The sequence below is a fragment of the Siphateles boraxobius genome, unplaced genomic scaffold (assembly GCF_051911475.1).
Source record: "Siphateles boraxobius isolate OS27281-9 unplaced genomic scaffold, OSU_SipBor_1 136, whole genome shotgun sequence".
NCBI lineage: Eukaryota > Metazoa > Chordata > Actinopteri > Cypriniformes > Leuciscidae > Siphateles > Siphateles boraxobius.
In genome coordinates this window covers 635,001-655,531 of record NW_027508740.1, presented here as the reverse complement: position 1 = coordinate 655,531, position 20,531 = coordinate 635,001, and the positions used below count along the sequence as shown (strand labels likewise).

At 40.5% G+C, this 20,531-nt stretch overlaps 3 protein-coding genes across 3 annotated transcripts in view; all 3 read left to right on the top strand.

Moving 5' to 3' along the window:
- The first annotated feature begins 472 nt into the window (after positions 1-472).
- On the top strand, positions 473-2,711 carry fndc10 (fibronectin type III domain containing 10). The gene is made up of 2 exons (XM_077229883.1): positions 473-536; positions 714-2,711. The coding sequence occupies exon 2, from the start codon at positions 806-808 to the stop codon at positions 1,571-1,573; it is 768 nt and encodes a 255-aa protein (XP_077085998.1). The 5' UTR covers positions 473-536; positions 714-805; the 3' UTR covers positions 1,574-2,711.
- A 1,409-nt stretch (positions 2,712-4,120) lies between these two features.
- On the top strand, positions 4,121-14,384 carry ssu72 (SSU72 homolog, RNA polymerase II CTD phosphatase). Its single transcript, XM_077229886.1, has 5 exons — positions 4,121-4,332; positions 5,163-5,306; positions 7,928-8,067; positions 8,137-8,255; positions 13,870-14,384. Exons 1-5 carry the CDS (start codon positions 4,253-4,255, stop codon positions 13,969-13,971), a joined length of 585 nt encoding a protein of 194 aa, XP_077086001.1. The 5' UTR covers positions 4,121-4,252; the 3' UTR covers positions 13,972-14,384.
- Positions 14,385-15,815: 1,431 nt separating this feature from the next.
- The window catches only part of tmem240b (transmembrane protein 240b), a 6,195-nt gene continuing 1,479 nt past the window's right edge, over positions 15,816-20,531 (top strand). Inside the window, exons 1-3 of the mRNA XM_077229887.1 lie at positions 15,816-16,193; positions 16,365-16,471; positions 19,148-19,341. Of these exons, the coding sequence (XP_077086002.1) occupies positions 16,152-16,193; positions 16,365-16,471; positions 19,148-19,341 (343 nt within the window). The 5' untranslated portion in view covers positions 15,816-16,151. The remainder of the gene's footprint in view (positions 16,194-16,364; positions 16,472-19,147; positions 19,342-20,531) is intronic.

Sequence of the window (20,531 nt, the reverse complement as noted above, 5' to 3'; positions counted from 1 at the left end):
CTTTCATATTTTAAATTATGCTCTTAATGTATGGTGATGATTCAACATTTTGAAAACTATTAGGCCTACTGCTGATGAACACTAGATGGAGTCAAATTCAAACTGAAAATACACAGCGAAGAAGGAGAAAAAACATCATTATAAAAAACTAGTTATAAATAAATACACAAACTGTGCTCGTGAGGTTTTCTCACACAGAAGTACAGAATCTTTCTGATATTTATTCACAACCAGTCACGTGTGAGGACACAGAGGGGGGGGGGGACAGCAAAACACAGATGTATAATATTGAATATAATATAGTTTGATATTATTGATTGTATTTTTCTGGTAAATTGTGGGAGGGGGAAGATTCACTGAGTGATAAATAGATATCAAGACAAAGAAATCGTCTGGTTTCTGACAGAGATAAAGTGATAATAAACGAAAGGCGAGAGGAACTATGCTAATTAACACAGAGATTAAACGCGCGAGCGCGCGCGCACTGACACATGCGCGCTCTCGTCCGGCGGCTGCAGCGGAAGGTTTTCTCTGAGGTAATCTTTAAATCTCCATCTTTATTTACAACAATTCCTTGTCAGTCTGCTTAATAATAATGTTAATCGATGTTGTTTTGTTCGTCTCGTATTCAGAGATTCAACCGTTAGTGTTTTGTTTGTTTTTTAGCGACGCACGAGTCACGGTTTGGCGGTTAATTCTGTTTTTTTTTTCAGGTCGCGCGCACCGGTGTGATGGCGACCGCACGTCTCCGGTATTCTCCGCATCTGTCCATCGATTGTGAATAATTAAGCGATATAAATCAGACATGGCAGGCCATCAGGGATCAGTCCTCCGCTACTCCTTCCCAGTTCTGCTGCTTCTTAGCAGAGCTTTACCGACCCGGACCAGCAGCATCCGTGATGCCCAATACAGTAATAATAACACCAATAAAGACTCCAAGCGGATACCAAAGCTACAGGACAACAGCACTACTGTAAGATGGTGGCGTGTTTTGGGTGAAGTCGGGCCGCTGTGTGCATACCGCAATCTTGAGGAAGGTGACCCGGGGCGTTTGTGTTTCCGGTATACGAGACCGGACTTCCGGTGTGCCGCCGCTACCTGTCGACAAGTGAGCTCACCTGACCGGCAGCTAACGGCGAATATCCTGTCCAACGGAAGTGTGTTCGTTCAGTGGAAGGCTCATGCGAGCCCCGCTCACGGGCCTGCGGGCGGCTTCCGGCTCAGTTGCTGGTGGAACGGCAGCTACACACAGTTCGAATGCGCCGGCGTGCATTTAGGCAGCAGCTGCCGCGATTATTTACTCACCGAGCTGCACGCTAATGTGCCGTACCGCCTCTGCGTGCGGTCCTACGCACTCGACCGGGCCGAAGCATGCGTGGAATTCAGCCTCGAGCCCAGCGGGATGCAGGACATCGTTATCGCCATGACGACAGTGGGCGGAGCCATCTGTGTGATGCTGGTCATCATTTGCCTGCTGGTGGCGTACATCACCGAAAACATCATGAACCCAACTACACAGCACACACTCACTGCGCAGCACTCGCACAGATCGCACCTGCACACACACCTGTGAAGAGAAACATTGTTATCATTGTCGCGCAAACACACACCAGGATCAGGATCGGAATTACAGCTCAGGATCGGAAACGAAGTGTAGAATTCATGTAGAAAGAGACACAGTTCCACAGAGCTTTACTTACACACAGGCTGTGTTCGGAATGGAGTACTTTCTTACTATTGACTGAGTAATGCGCGGTATACACCGCTAATTGTGTACGATTATTCTTAAATGGTACGCAATAGTACACCGTCCACCCAGCTAACAAATTTATGTGCAAAAGGTTGTGGGAACAGTGATTTGCAACGTTTCTAATGTGTTATAATGTTATTTAAAAGTTTATGATAATTTTAGTATAATGTTTACTTGTAAAATACTTTAGCGTTAACATTAAGCAAATATCAAAAATATCATTATCAGAACGTTTTCTCTCAACGTTATGAGAATGTTCATCAAGTAAAAACAATATCATAATGATGTTCCAAAAAAAACCTAAAAATGTTTTACTTCAACATGTACGTAACCTTCACCAAACGTTGCCTGTTAGCTGGGCGGTTTTTATTTTGCATTTTTTTGTGTCATTTACAATTTTGCCAGTTCAATCAAATAATGAGTTGAGAAAGAAATTTTTAAGTTCAAAACTCAAAATGTGAGGTCAAGTCAAACGCAGTGCATTGTGGGGGACAGTATACAGCAGCAATGTTAGAAATAATGCTATTCCGAACATATCCGCACTATACCGACAAGCTTTTTTCCTGTTAATGTGTGTTTTCATCTATAGTGTCGTTTAATAATCTTGTTTACCAAAAAACTGTGCACTCACTGATATTTAGACTGATAGCTATATAAATATTTGTTTTAGAAATGTAAGTCAATAAATCAGTAACTGCATATGATGTCTTTGTGTGCGGTAATAATGAAGTTTAAGTGATCTGACTAGTGGAAGAAAAGCTGTAGTTTTGTACTCTAATGTTCCCAATAATTTACAGTATGCCTTAACTTTACACAACTCTTGTAATTCTGAGTTAGTGATATGAGTTTGTAATTGTCACCAAAACAAACCACTGACTGACTGGCTGAACAGTCATTTGAATACTGTGCTTTTTCTCTGTAATACAAAACTTTTGTGTCAATAAATGAGGGGTGAATTTAATTAACAGTTTTATTGTTTTTTTTTTAATTTCCCAAAATAAATAAACTGATATACACAAATTACACTGTCATCATCCAATAGCAAAAGGAAGTTTTGAAAAATGAAGAAATTTCTGTTTAGAGAAACCTGAAACTACATTAATTTTGGAACAGCTCTCCCACGGTGAGATTTTGGTGTGACGTCTATGATTTTATCAAATGTTATGTGAATCCTAACTTTGAATTTACATATAGAAATGTAATTTTTGGTTTTCATGAATGTGAAAAAATATATATTTATTTTATAAACCTTATTTTTTTGTTAGCTAAATATCACATTCACAAATGTATCCTCTTTTTTAAAGATTTAAACTTGAAATAAAAATGTATTTCATCTGAAAGACTCTGTTTATATTATAGTATTGTTGTATTATGTTATGACAATGACGATAATTGTTGTTAATGTGTTTTTTCCCATTTCTACAAGCATTTAATAAAAATAAACAAGACATGATCAAAGGAGCGTTTTTGTATCTGCGTGATATTCGTCATTTTGATAGGACAGAGCGTTTATGCGTCATAATCTGAAAGCCACGCCCATCGGGGAAGACAATCCACCCGTCTCCATTGACTTTGCATTGTGAAAAACTGCATCATTGTCATTTCTGATTTATAAGTAAAACAATGTCTAAAAGCTGCTATGACAAGGTGTACAGCAAACAGGCTAATAAAAAAAAAAACAGAAATAAGTTTTATAAGCTGTCGACCCCAAATAACGAGGGTTTAAAGACACAAAAGTGGATATCGGCTGGAACGAATGGGTAAACTGGGGGATCCTGACACTCAGTATACACTAAAAATACACTACGTGTGCAGTAAACATTTAATCACTGGTAAGTCAAATATCCAGATGTTAGTTTTATATAAAGTAAGCTAAGCTATCCTGTCGCCTCCAGTGGGCTAACGTTAGTTCTCAGAGTAACATGACACGCTCTGTCTCAACTGTATTCACTTTTGACCCTGGGTTAAAGGGTTAATTCACCCAAAAATGTAAATTTTTCATTAATTCCTCATGTCGTTCAGTCTACCACTTTCCATGTGACTAAGAGATTTAACCCCATTTTAATGAGGTGACGCGGAAGTTTTTTCCACTTTGTGTCCTTAAACGCTCTTTTTTGGGGTCGACAGCTTATAAAAACTTATTTCTGGGTTGTTTAGCTTATTTTCTTTACACCTTGTCATATATCAGCTTTTAGAAATTGTTTTGTTTTTTGTTATAAGTCATAAATGACGAGGAGGCATGCAGCTTCACACAATACAGAGTCATTGGAGACGGTTGGTTTGCTTTCCCAGATGGGCGTGGCCTAAATGCACTCTGTCTCTATTGGCTTTCGTGATACTCCGCCCATTCCCCTCCCCCTATTGTGACGCATGACTGACAGCTGCACAGCTCCGTCGCCATTTTCTTCCCCTCAGCGGCCCCGTGTAGAGCTGTCGAACTGAGCTCTCGTTCCGAAGCGTTCCCCTCAAACCCGTTATACTCTCACCGGGCTTTAGATCGCGATGCCGGCCCACCCGTTGCGTGTCGCGGTCGTGTGCTCCAGCAACCAGAACCGCAGCATGGAAGCGCACAACATCCTGAGGTAACAACGAGAAAAAAACAGCCGAACTTGAGCCGGTTTCTTCATTATTTTCGCCGTGTAATTTCACACGGTCCAAAACCGGACTGGAATCGAACCGGGCCAGTCAGATCGTGAGATACGAACCGAGGGGGCTCGCAAGAATCATTACATAAACATATTTCACATTTACGCTAGTTTTTTTTTTTTTACAGAAAGAAACGCGTTGAGCAACACGGAAGCAGATGAAGATCGTCTAAAAGAGTAAAATTAAAAAAAGAACGTTCTGTAATAAAGTAGTCAGACCAACTAAAATATAAAAGACTTCTATTTTTAATAATGGTTCCCTCACAAAAATGCAGTACCCTAGTGGTACATCAGATGGTAATACCATGGTACTACTGAGCCATTAACATATTTATATACCATGGTAATTCGTGGTATTTCAAATAATAATACCACAGTACATGTCCCAAATCCATGGTAGCTTTTTGTTAGCCAGATAAAATTAGATATTCTCATTTTATAAAATCGGAAATCTCAGGTGAGTAGTGCGTATATTCAGTGGCTGGTTGCGTAAACTGCTCAATATTAGTAAAAAAAAACCTAGTCATCTATGTTATTCAAGACTGGTCATAATTTTATAAAGTCAGTTACTTAAAAGGTAGATTTCCTATTCAAATTAAAAACAAGACTAGTTTGCGAGACAATCTAGGCTAGTTCACGCAAGGTTTATCTAGGTGAGGTAATTGATCTCAGGTAAGTCTCCTCAGGTTGAACAGGTTTTTTTTCTCACGTGTGTTTGCTGTCCTGATCTCTTGTGGTTTCTCACTGTCTCTCTGTTATTTCTACAGCAAGCGAGGGTTTGATGTGCGTTCCTTCGGCACAGGAACCCACGTGAAACTCCCGGGACCCGCTCCGGACAAACCCAACATTTATGACTTCAAAACCACTTATGAGCAGATGTACAACGACTTGGTCCGTAAAGACAAGGAACTGTATCCCTAGCGCACACACAGAAACACACCTGACAGGGAAGATCCATCGTCATCAACACTGACCCAGCTTAACATGACTCGCACACAGGGTTAAAAATGTACAAGAATAGAGTCCTCTGTGGACGCCAATATCGTTATAGTCATTGAACGGCCCTTTATCTTAGGAACTCCAGTGTAATACATGGGTTAAACCGCAAGAACTTCAGTCCTGTTTTAACTAGTCTAACTGATAAGTGACTTGTCCTTCTCTTCTGAACTCCATGTGAAATATAATCCTCACATTTTATCCAAAGTGATGTGCATTGCTTTTATCAGTTCCTGGTTTCCCTTGGAATCGAACCCGTGACCTTTGCGCTCCTAGTGCCATGATCTACTGTTTGAAGGGACATTAAAGGTACAGTTCATCATTCACTCGCTCCGTGTCAGTCGTCCTTCTGTGGAACATTTAAAATAAGGTATTCTGATATTCAGGGTCCAATGTTGTGTGGTTCCCAACATTCCTCAAAATATCTCCTTTCGTGTTCTTCAGAAGAAAGTCGGTCACAGAGACGTGGAACGACACGTCCAACGAAAGGGATAATTCACCTACAAATGTCAATTCTGTCATTAATCCCTCGCCCTCGTGTCGTTCCAAACCCGGAACCCTTTCTTTGGAAGACAAATTAAAGATCTTTTTAATGAAATGAAGAGCTTTCTGTCTCTCTATTGACATCTACGCAACTACTACATCCAAGGTCAAGAAAGATTGTGATGACATCATGAAACGTGACTCCAGTGATTACCTCAGTTTTATGAAGTGTTATGGATGTTTTGTTTGTGTAAAAAAACATAATATATGATTTTTTCCCCCCTTTTTTTACAAAATATGAATCTGTGACGGTCGTTAACGAGAGCATCACGACACGTGTTGTTGACACCAGAGCAGATGTTGCATGAACGTGTGTTGGAAAGTAATATTTTGTAAATATAGCACAAAGCACAAGCGTCGCTTCATAAAACTGAGGTTAAACACGAGTCACATTTCGTGATGTCACAATCTTTCTAGACCTTGGATGTAGTAGTTGCGTAGCTGTCAATAGAGAGACAGAAAGCTCTTCATTTCATTAAAAAGATCTTTAATTTGTCTTCCAAAGAAAGGGTTCCGGGTTTGGAACGACACGAGGGCGAGGGATTAATGACAGAAATGACATTTGTGGGTGAATTAACCCTTTCGTTGGACGTGTCGTTCCACGTCTCTGTGCCCGACTTTCTTCTGAAGAACACGAAAGGAGATATTTTGAGGAATGCTGGGAACCACACAACATTGGACCCCATTGACGTTCTTCAGAATACTTTATTTTAAATGTTGCACAGAAGGACATGGATGATGACCGAAGGATAATATTTGGGTGAACTGTACCTTTAAATCCACCTATTAATATTTAATGCACAGGAAAATGCATCCTAATTCATTGACAGACAAGCATAAACTCAGTTGACGTGTACAGGACATGTTCTCTTCGGTTCAGTATTGGCCCTCTACTCATTTGTTTGGATGAGCTCTTGATTCGTTGGCTTCACATGAAAGCAGATCTCACAGATTCATTCCTCTGGCGTGTTAATGGAAGCTGTTCGACGATCTCGATTAAGCAGAATAATTAAAACTGAACCGCAGGATTCATATGAAGAATCTGACCAATATAAACTCTCAATCTTTTGCTGTTTTATAAAGTTTATTTATTTAAACCCATCAAAAAGCCCAGTTTCTGTGGGAGACGCTCGTTTTAGTTCTCGGTTCTTCTGAAGCGTAGAGACGAGCAAGTGCTCGAGATCCAGGAACATCCCATTCACAAAGAGTTTAATTCTACAGTCAAAACCTCTATAGCTGAAGACGATTCATGTGGCGAGGCAGTGTTCCTCAAGCAGTTTACTTTATAGATTTTGCCTTTTGTACAGGTGTTTTTTTTTCTTGTTTAAAGGAAAGAAACAAGTGAAGAGTCTAGTGCCGTAAGATAAAATACACGTGTGTTCAAGATACAGTCAATAAAAAACAGGCTTAATATCTAATGCGGTCTTGTTTTTAGAGTGTGCTTTTGATATTTTTAACAAGACAAAAAACTTGTTTTGCAGTGCAGACGTATTATCAATTTTTTTTGATTTTTTTGTAAACCATATTTGGAGAAATAAGAATTTTCCTGAAACTGGATTTGCCCTAAAAAATGATGTAAAAACAAACAAACCCTCATTTAATCTTGATCAGTCTTATCAGTTTACTTTTCTAGTGATTTTATCTAGGCTTCAGTCAGAGTAGCAGTGCATACATCATACATGAGTGACCGCTGATTTATTTTGTTTTCCCTGATATCATTTCTGTTTGAACACCAGTTATCAATGCTTATTTACACTTTGTCCCACACACTGTTTACACAATAAAATTAAGTTGATTCCTCCCATTTTTAAATGATTTCGTTAAGAATCTGTAAATGTGTTTGTGCACTGACACATAAGTGATTCCACAGTTGACCAGCAGATGGCGCTAGTGAGCAAGTTTCCACTGTTTTAACCCTTCGTGAACAGTTTGATCTGATGTGAGAGTGTTTGGTGTCTCTGTTTTGTCTTCCTTGACTGCTGATCCTCCTCAGATACACACAGAATGGCATCTTACACATGTTAGACCGCAACAAGCGCATTAAGTCGCGACCTGAACGCTTCCAGAGCTGCAAAGACCAGTTTGACCTGGTGATCACCTGTGAGGAGCGTGTGTACGACCAGGTGCTGGAGGGTGAGGAGCACGTCTGCTGTTGAGTTACACACCGTCACAAGCCGCACAATAACCCCTCGTCTCTTGCAGACCTGAACTCGCGCGAGCAGGAGACCTTCCAGCCGGTGCACGTCATCAACGTGGACATCCAGGACAACCACGAGGAGGCCACGCTGGGAGCCTTCCTCATCTGCGAACTCTGCCAGTGTGTGAGTAGTCACTCGCAAAACCCTTCTCAGTACAAGAGTTCACAACACCGCTATGAAGATGACCGCACAGAGAAGCAATATCGTTGGAATCACGTTCAGAACGTTTTTTATTTTTCCGCTGATGAATGATAAAAACATTAACAGCCAATCAGAATCCATCCTGCTTAAATATAGTTATCGTCCGCTGGTATGGATGCTAATATAGTTATCGTTATAGTTATCCGCTGGTGTGAACACTAATATAGTTATCGTTATAGTTATCGTCCGCTGGTGTGGACACTAATATAGTTATCGTTATAGTTATCGCTCGCTGGTGTGAACACTAATATAGTTATCGTTATAGTTATCGCTCGCTGGTGTGAACACTAATATAGTTATCGTTATAGTTATCGTCCGCTGGTGTGGACACTAATATAGTTATCGTTATAGTTATCGTCCGCTGGTGTGGACACTAATATAGTTATCATTATAGTTATCGTCCGCTGGTGTGAACACTAATATAGTTGTCGTTATAGTTATCGTCCGCTGGTGTGAACACTAATATAGTTATCGTTATAGTTATCGCTCGCTGGTGTGAACACTAATATAGTTATCGTTATAGTTATCGTCCGCTGGTGTGGACACTAATATAGTTATCGTTATAGTTATCGTCCGCTGGTGTGAACACTAATATAGTTATCGTTATAGTTATCGCTCGCTGGTGTGAACACTAATATAGTTATCGTTATAGTTATCGTCCGCTGGTGTGGACACTAATATAGTTATCGTTATAGTTATCGTCCGCTGGTGTGGACACTAATATAGTTATCATTATAGTTATCGTCCACTGGTGTGAACACTAATATAGTTATCGTTATAGTTATCGTCCGCTGGTGTGGACACTAATATAGTTATCGTTATAGTTATCGTCCGCTGGTGTGAACACTAATATAGTTATCGTTATAGTTATCGTCCGCTGGTGTGGACACTAATATAGTTATCGTTATAGTTATCGTCCGCTGGTGTGGACACTAATATAGTTATCATTATAGTTATCGTCCGCTGGTGTGAACACTAATATAGTTGTCGTTATAGTTATCGTCCGCTGGTGTGAACACTAATATAGTTATCGTTATAGTTATAGCTCGCTGGTGTGAACACTAATATAGTTATCGTTATAGTTATCGTCCGCTGGTGTGAACACTAATATAGTTATCGTTATAGTTATCGTCCGCTGGTGTGGACACTAATATAGTTATCGTTATAGTTATCGTCCGGTGGTGTGAGCACTAATATAGTTATCGTTATAGTTATCGCTCGCTGGTGTGAACACTAATATAGTTATCTTTATAGTTATCGTCCGCTGGTGTGGACACTAATATAGTTTTCGTTATAGTTATCGTCCGCTGGTGTGAACACTAATATAGTTATCGTTATAGTTATCGTCCGCTGGTGTGGACACTAATATAGTTATCATTATAGTTATCGTCCGCTGGTGTGAACACTAATATAGTTATCGTTATAGTTATCGTCCGCTGGTGTGAATACTAATATAGTTATCGTTATAGTTATCGTCCGCTGGTGTGAACACTAATATAGTTATCGTTATCGCTCGCTGGTGTGGACACTAATATAGTTATCGTTATAGTTATCGTCCGCTGGTGTGAACACTAATATAGTTATCGTTATAGTTATCGTCCGCTGGTGTGAACACTAATATAGTTATCGTTATAGTTATCGTCCCCTGGTGTGAACACTAATATAGTTATCGTTATCGCTCGCTGGTGTGAACACTAATATAGTTATCGTTATAGTTATCGCTCGCTGGTGTGGACACTAATATAGTTATCTTTATAGTTATCGTCTGCTAGTATGAACATTAATATAGTTATCGTTATAGTTATCGTCCCAGGGTTCGTACGGGTGCTTGAAATCCTTGAAAATGCTTGAATTTTGATGTTGTGTAAACTTGAAAAGTGCTTTCATTTTGTATAAAATGCTTCAAATTGTAACTCTTCTCTCACAACAAATACCTATCTGACTGAATAGTTTGTTTATTAAATAGAGAAATAAAATGTAGCCCTTCAGATACAGAGCGATTTGCGCTACGCTGGCCAGAGCAAAAGTAGGCGGAGTTTTCATTTAGATTCCCGCACTTATTTGGATGGCCCGTTTTTATTGTCCGTGCAGGTAATAGTCACGGCGCAGAGCCAAAAGTTGACTCGGCAACAAAACGTCCTCGCGCGGCGCAAGCCATTGAAATATGGGTTTCATGGTGCAAAGGGTCATTAGGGGCTGTTTACACCTGGCCACTTCCTGCGTTTCTCAGATCGGATAGCTATCTGATTTATCAAAACGATTCCACTTACACCTGCTCACATAAATGGGTTTTCGCAAAACGTATATAAATCCGATCTTCAATTCCCGTGCTATATGCAGATTTAACGGAGTTCACGTCACCTAAAGCTACAGATATGAGCTGCATTTTATCATCAGCTAATTTTAAAATCAAAGAGTGCAATTAGAGCGAGAGCGGCAACAGCACTGGTGAGATCATTTTGTTCTACGACTTTCACTTTGATTTGCGATAGTTAGCTCGTTGGGTTGATGAATATGCTCATCTGCGGTGATGCGTGTTGCAGCGTCGTCATATCTGGCTATAACATTACATATAGCCTATAACACGCTCTCACATATTTATTTTTTAGCATTTTTGGGAGGAGTAAAATTTACATATGTGGTTTCACCGACCAGATGCATTTACACTTGTCCAGTTTCGTCTGTAAAGCGGCCCAGATCTCCTCCTGAAGCGGTCTGAGCGATCGGATTCAAACCCGTCTCGAATGCGTTTCGGAGGGCATTTACACCTGGACTTTTCACGATCGGATAGCTATCCCATCACAGAAAACGCATCAAGTGGTCAGGTGTAAACAGCCAGTGACTGAGAGTACTTGGTGTGATGGTGAGGTTAGTATTGCATGTCCGTTATGGCACGTTCATTTGTGGAATATGCAGTGAACATAGCCAAAGTTACAGCACAGTAACTGTAACGTTAACTACCCGCAAATTAAAACCTGCAAGCGTTAGCCCAGTGCATGACATCAATCGTTGATTGCTGAACAGAAATCATGTCAGATGGAGTGTCACACAAGTGTCCTACTGTAAGGTTGAGGACGGCCTTATGCAATATTACACTGCTCTATTCCAGTAGATAAATGTATATGTCTTGGCAATGAAATACTTTTTTTTTAAATTATTTTATTAATATAGGCTGTTTATCAGGCAGGGCCTGTGCACTGTCAGAGTCTTCTGGGTTAAAATTGAATTATAAAATCTCATATTTTGTTCAAACCTGGTCTATATCAAGAATGTGTCCCAAAACCAAGGCCTGTAAAATATTTCTGTTCAAATCCCTTGAAATTTCTTCAGTTTTACAGCCTGAAAATCATATTATCTGGAAAGCAATATTCGGACATTAATATAATGAAAAATGATGTTTTATTAACAAAGTTCGGGAGGAGCACGTTCAGATAATCACCACGAGTGGAGAGCACTCTACAATCAATGATTAAAATGTGTATATAGACTCAGTAGTCTCACCTCATTTCATTGACGGTTTAGCAGCGTCCCTCCTCCACTCTTCTAGCCGTAACCACTTTACATACGGGGGCAGCACGCCAAATACGCATTATACTTCCCCCCCTCTAATTGTATGTAAGTGTGAACTCGTGAAGTATTATTCATAGGCATTATCTACTTGGACAGTGATACATTTTGAAAAATAAACCTTGTGATTTGCTTAAATATCTGATCCTTCTGGTATTACGAAACACAACTTGTCTGTTTACAGCATTATCTCTTTTAATGCGATACAAAACCTAAATAATAATTTTGACTATGTATTGGTATGTAATTTACGGTGGTGTAAGGTGCTGGAAAAAGCTTTAAAATGGACCTTGAAAGTGCTTGAATTAGACCTCGGAAAAGGTGTACGAACTAGGGTTGTGCCGATGGACGATGCCACGCCCCCCACCCTGTCAGACCGGCCCAGTCTCACGACAGTTCGTGTTCGTCTGTACACAAGTGGTTGGGGACCTGGCTCGTGAGCCACACCTGGTCTCTCACCCTTTACCAACAAACGATAAAAAAAATGAAGACGTGCTTGTTCAGTGCTGTTCGCGAGAGTCACGAGTCACCACAGCATTCAACTAACCGCCTACGTTTCTGTGGTGACCCAACAGTTACAGCTCCCGCACTCTGCACTGGGATTCAAGCAGCTGCTGCTTATTTAAGGTGATGGCCAAAATAATTGCAGAACAGCAGCGAAAATGTAAAAGTAGGCTATATAAACTTTAATATATCCTTTTATTGAAACGGGTGCTTTGCTGTTCAAAGAGACATTTCGAAACATTTCACCCGCTGGCCGCAGGTACTTTCACTTTTGCCGCAGAGACCGTTAATTTATGTATAAATGTGTTGTATTGTTGATAATCCGCGCAGATTTCAGTTGATTCCGTTTAAAGTTATTAATAATAAAACATGAATGAATGAGAAAGAAAAGAGCAGGATGTGCTTTATATTGAAAATAAATATTAAAAGCGCGATAAGTTGCGAAAGTGAACTGAATTCTACTGATAGGATGCTGTGCGCACGCTCCGAGCGCAAGACGCGAGCATATTAGGCTAGGCTAGTCTTTGTCTTCGGTTGCGAGCCTAAACGGCCAAATAAACATAGAAATACTTCAAAATGCCAAGCCGAGTATTCCCGTGGCGTAAACACAGTAGAAGTAGCTTCTCTCTCTCTCTCTCTCTCTCTCTCTCTCTCTCTCTCTCTCTCTCTCTCTCTACCTCTCTCTCTACCTCTCTCTCTCTCTCCCTCTCTCTCTGTCTCTCTCTCTCTCTCTCTCCCTCTCTCTCTGTCTCTCTCTCTCTCTCTCTCTCTCTCTCTCTCTCTCTCTCTCTACCCCTCTCTCTCTCTCTCTCTCTCTCTCCGTGATGGTCAGCGCGATCCCGTAGCCCCCCCCCCCCCCGACGATATCATCGTCCATCGCGATGTTTTGCTGGAAACATCGTCAACTGCCAATTTAGGGGACATGGCCCAACTCTAGTACGAACCCTGAGTAAAATAAACGTATTTTTATTTCAGTTAGTTTTCTTGTTTTCATTTAGTTTAAATGATGTAAAACTAAACTTGGTGTAAAACTAAAGTAAAAAATATTTTTAAACTTACAAATAAAACTAATAAAAAACAGTATTACATTTTTTTTTATTAAAATCTAAATAAAATATTCAAAATATTAACAAACTATCAATGATACTAATATAAAAATTGATTTACGCAAGATGGTTTTATCAACAATTTTCACATTTCATATACAATGTCAGTCCAATCTTACGCAAGTTTTCGCAATTAGCACAACATTTCTATAAGAATACTGTAAAATTAAATTCTTCCATAGATATTCACATATTCTAATTTAGATATACGTAGGTTTATGAACAACACGCACACTCGTTCTGCTCGTTTGTTTTGTAAACGGTCAGGTTTTAACAGGCATTCGTTCAGCTCGAATGCAAATGTTCGTGTAGAATATCTGTAAAGCATCAAATAATTCCCCATCTTTCCTGTGTCTCAGATTCAACACACTGACGACATGGAGAACGAGATCGATGAACTTCTGCAGGAGTTTGAGGACAAAAGCCACAGACCGTTCCTTCACACCGTCTGCTTCTACTGAACTCTGGTCACGTGACGCGCTCATCTGTTTACGTCCACACACACCTCCGAGGGCCGCTCGTGCTGACACACACACACACACACACACACACAGAGGAGGAAACACACTGCGACCTGCGCCTGACGGAACGGACTCCATATCTGATCATGTTTATTTAGAGGATGTAACGTTTAATAACTCTGGCAGGCGGGACGTGATACTTTTGAGTTTCTCATGAATTACTTTCATCGTTATTTAAACATGGGATTTGATACCTATATTGAGTATATATATATTTTTTCTTTTCTTTTGATTTTGTAAATGAAAGGATGATTCTGTAATCGTACCTGAAGCAGCCCAGAGTGCCTGAAATTATTCTTGTAAATATTGCGCTATGAATGAATGAATGAATAAAGCGTTGATGAATCTCAGAATGTGTGTTTCCAGTAAAGATCGTGATTTTACCGCCTTAGGTTTAAATTTGATATTGTTCAACATCTTGTTTTATTCATAAATGACACCATTTCAATTCTAAAAATTAGTATTTTGATCCACCATAAATCACCATTTTTCCTGCGTTTCCATGATAAATACAACACTTAATGTATAGGTGATTTGTTTTTATTTCATTCTTTTTTCTTTTTTTTTTTTACTTAGTTTGAAATATCAGTAAAGATGTATTCAATTTTTAATTTTATTTGAGCAATTGCACTCAAGGTTTTTAGTTTGTCACTCAATTTATGGTCCACCCTTTTATTTTTGGCTACTTTCCCTTTAAAAGAAAGTTGTAAACACGACATGACATCACACAAAGCTGTCATCACGTCTTCTGTGGGAGAGTGAGTGTCTTTATACCAGTTCAGTCTTCAGGATGTCCACCCTGTGGACGAGAGCTCGTTGTTGATCAGATAAACCATGGCATCTTGTTTTTGCTCTGATGTTAAATCAGAGGATCAGCCCTGTTATATCTGATAGTGAACTTATGTTTCTAATCAAAGTTACTTGGCAATGTTTCACATATTGTTTCTTATCTAAAAACCAGTTCAAACTGAAGTAATGATGTAACTGGTTATGTGAAAGATATGAAATTATGCATCCATTCTTTATATCACGTGTCCACTCTGTTATTTTTCCCATTCTGTTATCAGTCTGTTCATCCTGTTAAGCAATTTAGTTTTTTTTTTTTTGTTTTTTTTACAATAATTTCATAAAACCAGCAAAAAAAAAAAACGTACTAATAATTCACTGACAATTACAATTTTCTGGAGTATCAATAACGCAGTATTTAAAAAAAAGTAAGCAAAAACTCATTTTCGGCATTTGTATCTGAAAATGTAAAATTATGCGTTAGTGAGAAAGTATAATTCATACATAATATTTTCAGATATTTTATTAACTAGTATGCTTTTAAAGGTAGCCTACACGAGTTGTCTAATATAATGTACACAGAGACCATAAATTACGCGAAACTGTTGATATTGTCCCTATAACAAGGTGGAAATTTTTTTATCCTCCATTTCATTTATTTTGCTTAATAAATGGTTAAATTTATATACTTAACCAAAATCATTTTTTGTATGTTTCACCTTATCATGACAACACAAAAAATATCTTTTAAAAACTGAATTCATTTTTCCACATGATTTTATGATGGCAGAAAGGCACCAGGAACGACCTTTATATCGTGCTATTGTTGTTGGTGTGAACGGGCCTTAAATGTCCAAAAACCCAAGGTAATACACAACAAACCCAAAGATGTTGTACGTGTGGTGTAAAACATGGTATTACCATGGTGTTTTCGCGCGCGGGTCTGATATTCCAGATGAGCGTGACGCAGGACTTGCTCATTAAGCTAATGGACTGATCTGAGATCTGATACAGTCAAACTCCAGATCACTTACAGATCACATGCGAGCGCGTCGCGTTCTCTCTGTTCTATCGCGCTGCCGACGCGCCGCAGGTGAGACATCTGATGCTCTTCATGACGCGTCGCGAAAACACGCGAGGAGGATGATGAAGATGAAGAAGATGATGATGTGAATCTGAGGAGGACTCGCTGCTGGAATGATCTACGATGATGATGGTCCAATATTTCGATCTGTGTTGTTGTTGTTGAGTGCGATGAAGATGATGTTTATGTACTGTGATGAAGATGTGCGCGATCTGTGGACTGTGATGAAGAGGATGTTTGCGGTGTGTGGATGAAGATGATGTTTATGGTGGCTGGAGCGGTTCTGGTGCTGGTAAGAAGATCTGTGTGAAGATTCTGCTGAGGAATATTACATAACTCTCTCTCTCACAGTGACTGCAGTGAACTTTATTACTAATTGTATGGTTTTCTGTGGAGAAACATGTTGAAATGCATTTTAAAACGCTAAGCGCTGGGAAATGGCAGTAGTTTTGGTGTTTTCCAGGCCATCGTGTGTATGTCCGACATGAACGCGCTGCTGGACCGATTTCACAACTTCATCCTACCGCGCATGCGCGGACCCGAGCGCGTGTGTCACTGCACCTGCGGCAGGTAAGATACACTTTAGTTTTATTCGCTTACTAAAGACACCCAAAACTAGAATCAAATGAGGGGAATTTAGCTTATAGGCCGTTGCTATTTAAATATTAAATTTCAGATATCCAGTTTGCAAATGTTTCGCGGCATTGAGATGTGGTTACATTTACATTTGCTAAGCGTAATTTCCCGGGTAAAATCCATTCATCCCAACAGGAATCCGGACGCTCGGGAGTTTTGCGGGAAAGGTTCCGGACGCAGATTTCTCTGTTGTCAGGTCACGTGATTTATGCTGCCTTCACGTGCTATAGGAAATTTCCTACTTCCCACTCTGAAGTTGTGATTACAAGCAGTCCATTAAAATTTTGACTTGAGAGGGTGTTCATGTCCAGTTTAACAAGGAAACTAGTATTTATTATTATTCCGATGTAGTCGCGCGAAAGCTGCTTACAGATTGACTTGTGATTTAGCAGTACATCGCCACGCTATTGACTAATATACCATTTCACTGAAATATCGTTAATGTGAGCGCACTTTCATGCTTAGGTTATTTTTCTGTAACAACACTTCATTTTAAGGGCCTGTTTACACACAATTTTCAACTAAAAATGGTAAACTTTTTATGCGATTTGGTCATTAATTTATGCAAGAACAGTGTTTTGGGGGCCTGAAAACGCAAACTTTTGAAAACGGGATTCAAATTGAGAGTTTTTGAAAACGAAAGCATTATCATCTCTGTGTAAACTCCAAAAATGTTAATCTGTGAAAACGGTGACGTCATGCACGTGTGTTACGTGTGCAGTCAATAGGCGCTTGTGTTTCTTTAAGTCAAGTCACGTGATCTTCATTTATAAAGCGCTTTTAACAGTATGGATTGTTTCAAAGCAGCTTTACAGTGATAATATAAATTACCTTAACAAATTGTTTAGGCTTTACAGCAGATCTAGAATAAAGTTATTGTCCAGCTAAAGATAGTTTTGATTGATTCACTTCCGTTGCGAAGATCATTAGTTATTAATTAGCGGCCGCTAACACGACACAGTTCTAACAGAAAACCCTTAATGCGCTCCGGCCGCCTATCTGCATAAAACAGTGCCTGGAGCTCGAGAACACACTCCCTAAAACAGGTTCGAAGGTGAAAACGATTATCTGTTATCTCTGCGCAAACCTGCAAAAACGCAGACGGCGCGCACATGCGCATCACATGTTCAGTCGATGGGTATACGTGTTTGAATATATATGTGCGCAGGCGTGTAGTCCTTCTTCACAAATCAAAACTCAGCAAACTACTTGTCTGGCCTTAAAAATGTATAATACATAAATTTGTGTTGCTTATGTGTTATGTGTATTCTAAGCCAAAGAGATGTGTTTCTAGTCTAGATTTGAACTGACAGACTGTGTCTGCTTCCCGGACAATGTTAGGAAGATTGTTTAATAGGGAGCCAATGCAGTGTTGACAGAACCGGGCTAATATGGTCGTACTTCCTGGTTCTGGTAAGAACTCTAGCGGCTGCATTTTGAACTTGTGATCGATAAGACATCTCTTCATTTACTGCTACAAACTGATAACGGTCAGATAAATATGATTTAAACCATGCTAATGCAATTCCACTAATGCCAACATAGTTTTCTAGTCTATTTAAGAGAATGTTGTGGTCAATGGTGTCAAATGCAGCACTAAGATCAAGTAACACTAATAGAGAGATACAACCACGATCGGATGATAAGAGCAGAGTGACATCGCCATCTACTGGCCTGACAGCAAAATACAGTGGTTTAATCGTTTTTGTGGATCTGTATGAACGAGGATCGTTTTGACAATGTTTTTGTCTGTACGAGAAAAACACAAAGGAAAAACTTTTCCGCACTTAACGCGGTAAAAAAAACAGGTTTTAAATTTAAAATATTTTAAATAAATAAAAATAGCCGCGTTTTTTTTTTTTAGTTTAAAAAAACTAAATGCGCCCCAATAGTGTTGTTTCTAGGCAAGATGCTTATTGGTGATGAAGTTTTACAAACAAGCGTTTTAATAAAAACCCAGAGAACAAGGAACTTTCTCTCAAAGTTATGAACAAACGTTCTTCCAGTAACGTTAATAGAACGTTTGTTGAAAAAGTTATCTGGTCTTTAATAATGTTCTCAAAACGTTATTTATACATCGTTCATGGAGTGTTTTTAACTGACACATTTTAGTTAGAAGTTCATCTAACGTTTTTTAAATGTTACAACTTATCATAATGTTCACATAACCAAGAAAAAACATGTTAAAACATTTTTAAAAATAGACATTCAGTAACATCAGCGAAACGTTCTTGTTAGCTCAATCCTCTCACTGTACACTGCAGAAAATGATCTCTGTTTTAACGCTAAAAGACCTACGATAAAGACCTGTTAGTTGGTTAACAGTAAATTCTCTTACTCTATACGGTGAAAAGCTGTAATCTAATGGGACATTTCATACAGTTCTACTGTAAAATATTGTTAGATGGAAGTGAAACATTCGTCATCTTATAATTTACAGTTAAAAGTAACTTGACAGTAAAAGTTTTCCATTTTGATCATATCTTTCTCTTTGGGGAACCTAAAATGGTTTTTCTATGCAGAAACACCCTTTTGCAAGGTTTGAAGAAATTTTTACGTTCTGTTTTTAGCAGAAGGATGATGTTGTATGTCCTCCTCCTGCTCCCGCAGGCATCTTGTGGAGCACGTGATCCCGTACGAGGCCTCGGTCTCCCTCGGCTCCTCGGCCGGCAGCAGCGTCAGCAAGCAGGAGCTGGATCTGGTGCTCGGGCTCCTGATGGGCTTCTGCATCAGTTGGATCCTGCTGTGGCTCGACGGAGCGCTTCACTGCGCACTGCGCTTCTGGAGGACCAGCAGAGCCTACGGTGAGTGTGTGTGAGTGAGTGTGTTGTATGGTTGAAGATCGGAGTCCTCACGCCGGTATGGAGACGAGTTTGTTGAGGATCAGTGCCGATGGCTGTCGGGTTGATGAGACCTTCACAGGGGAGAGTCTAGATGCCACAATCTCTGCTGATACTTCAGGGATGCGTTGTGGTCGTGTCTAGGCGCAGGTCCTCCATCTGATCTGGATACGGCCTGGATCCGGCTGACTACATCATGCGTTGTGGCCCTGTCTAGGCGCAGGTCCTCCATCTGATCTGGATACGGCCTGGATCCGGCTCACTACATCATGCGTTGTGGTCGTGTCTAGGCGCAGGTCCTCCATCTGATCTGGATACGGCCCGGATCCGGTTGACTACATCATGCGTTGTGGTCGTGTCTAGGCGCAGGTCCTCCATCTGATCTGGATGCTGCCCGGATCCGGTTGACTACATCATGCGTTGTGGTCGTGTCTAGGCGCAGGTCCTCCATCTGATCTGGATACGGCCCGGATCCGGTGACTACATCATGCGTTGTGGTCGTGTCTAGGCGCAGGTCCTCCATCTGATCTGGATGCTGCCCGGATCCGGTTGACTACATCATCTGTTGTGGTCGTGTCTAGGCGCAGGTCCTCCATCTGATCTGGATACGGCCCGGATCCGGCTGACTACATCATCTGTTGTGGTCGTGTCTAGGCGCAGGTCCTCCATCTGATCTGGATACGGCCTGGATCCGGCTGACTACATCATGCGTTGTGGTCGTGTCTAGGCGCAGGTCCTCCTTTGATCTGGATGCGGCCCAGATCCGGCTGACTACATCATGCGTTGTGGTCGTGTCTAGGCGCAGGTCCTCCATCTGATCTGGATACGGCCTGGATCCGGCTCACTACATCATGCGTTGTGGTCGTGTCCAGGCGCAGGTCCTCCATCTGATCTGGATACGGCCCGGATCCGGTTGACTACATCATCTGTTGTGGTCGTGTCTAGGCGCAGGTCCTCCATCTGATCTGGATACGGCCCGGATCCGGCTGACTACATCATGCGTTGTGGTCGTGTCTAGGCGCAGGTCCTCCATCTGATCTGGATACGGCCCGGATCCGGTTGACTACATCATGCGTTGTGGTCGTGTCTAGGCGCAGGTCCTCCATCTGATCTGGATACGGCCCGGATCCGGTTGACTACATCATCTGTTGTGG

What these genes read in the sequence shown, in the direction of transcription:
- fndc10 (XM_077229883.1), top strand. Translation starts at nt 806, where the DNA reads ATGGCAGGCCATCAGGGATCAGTCCTCCGCTACTCCTTCCCAGTTCTG.
- ssu72 (XM_077229886.1), top strand. Translation starts at nt 4,253, where the DNA reads ATGCCGGCCCACCCGTTGCGTGTCGCGGTCGTGTGCTCCAGCAACCAG. An exon ending in GAAGCGCACAACATCCTGAG is followed by an intron (nt 4,333 to 5,162) that starts GTAACAACGAGA and finishes TTATTTCTACAG; the next exon opens with CAAGCGAGGGTTTGATGTGC. An exon ending in TCTGCGAACTCTGCCAGTGT is followed by an intron (nt 8,256 to 13,869) that starts GTGAGTAGTCAC and finishes CCTGTGTCTCAG; the next exon opens with ATTCAACACACTGACGACAT.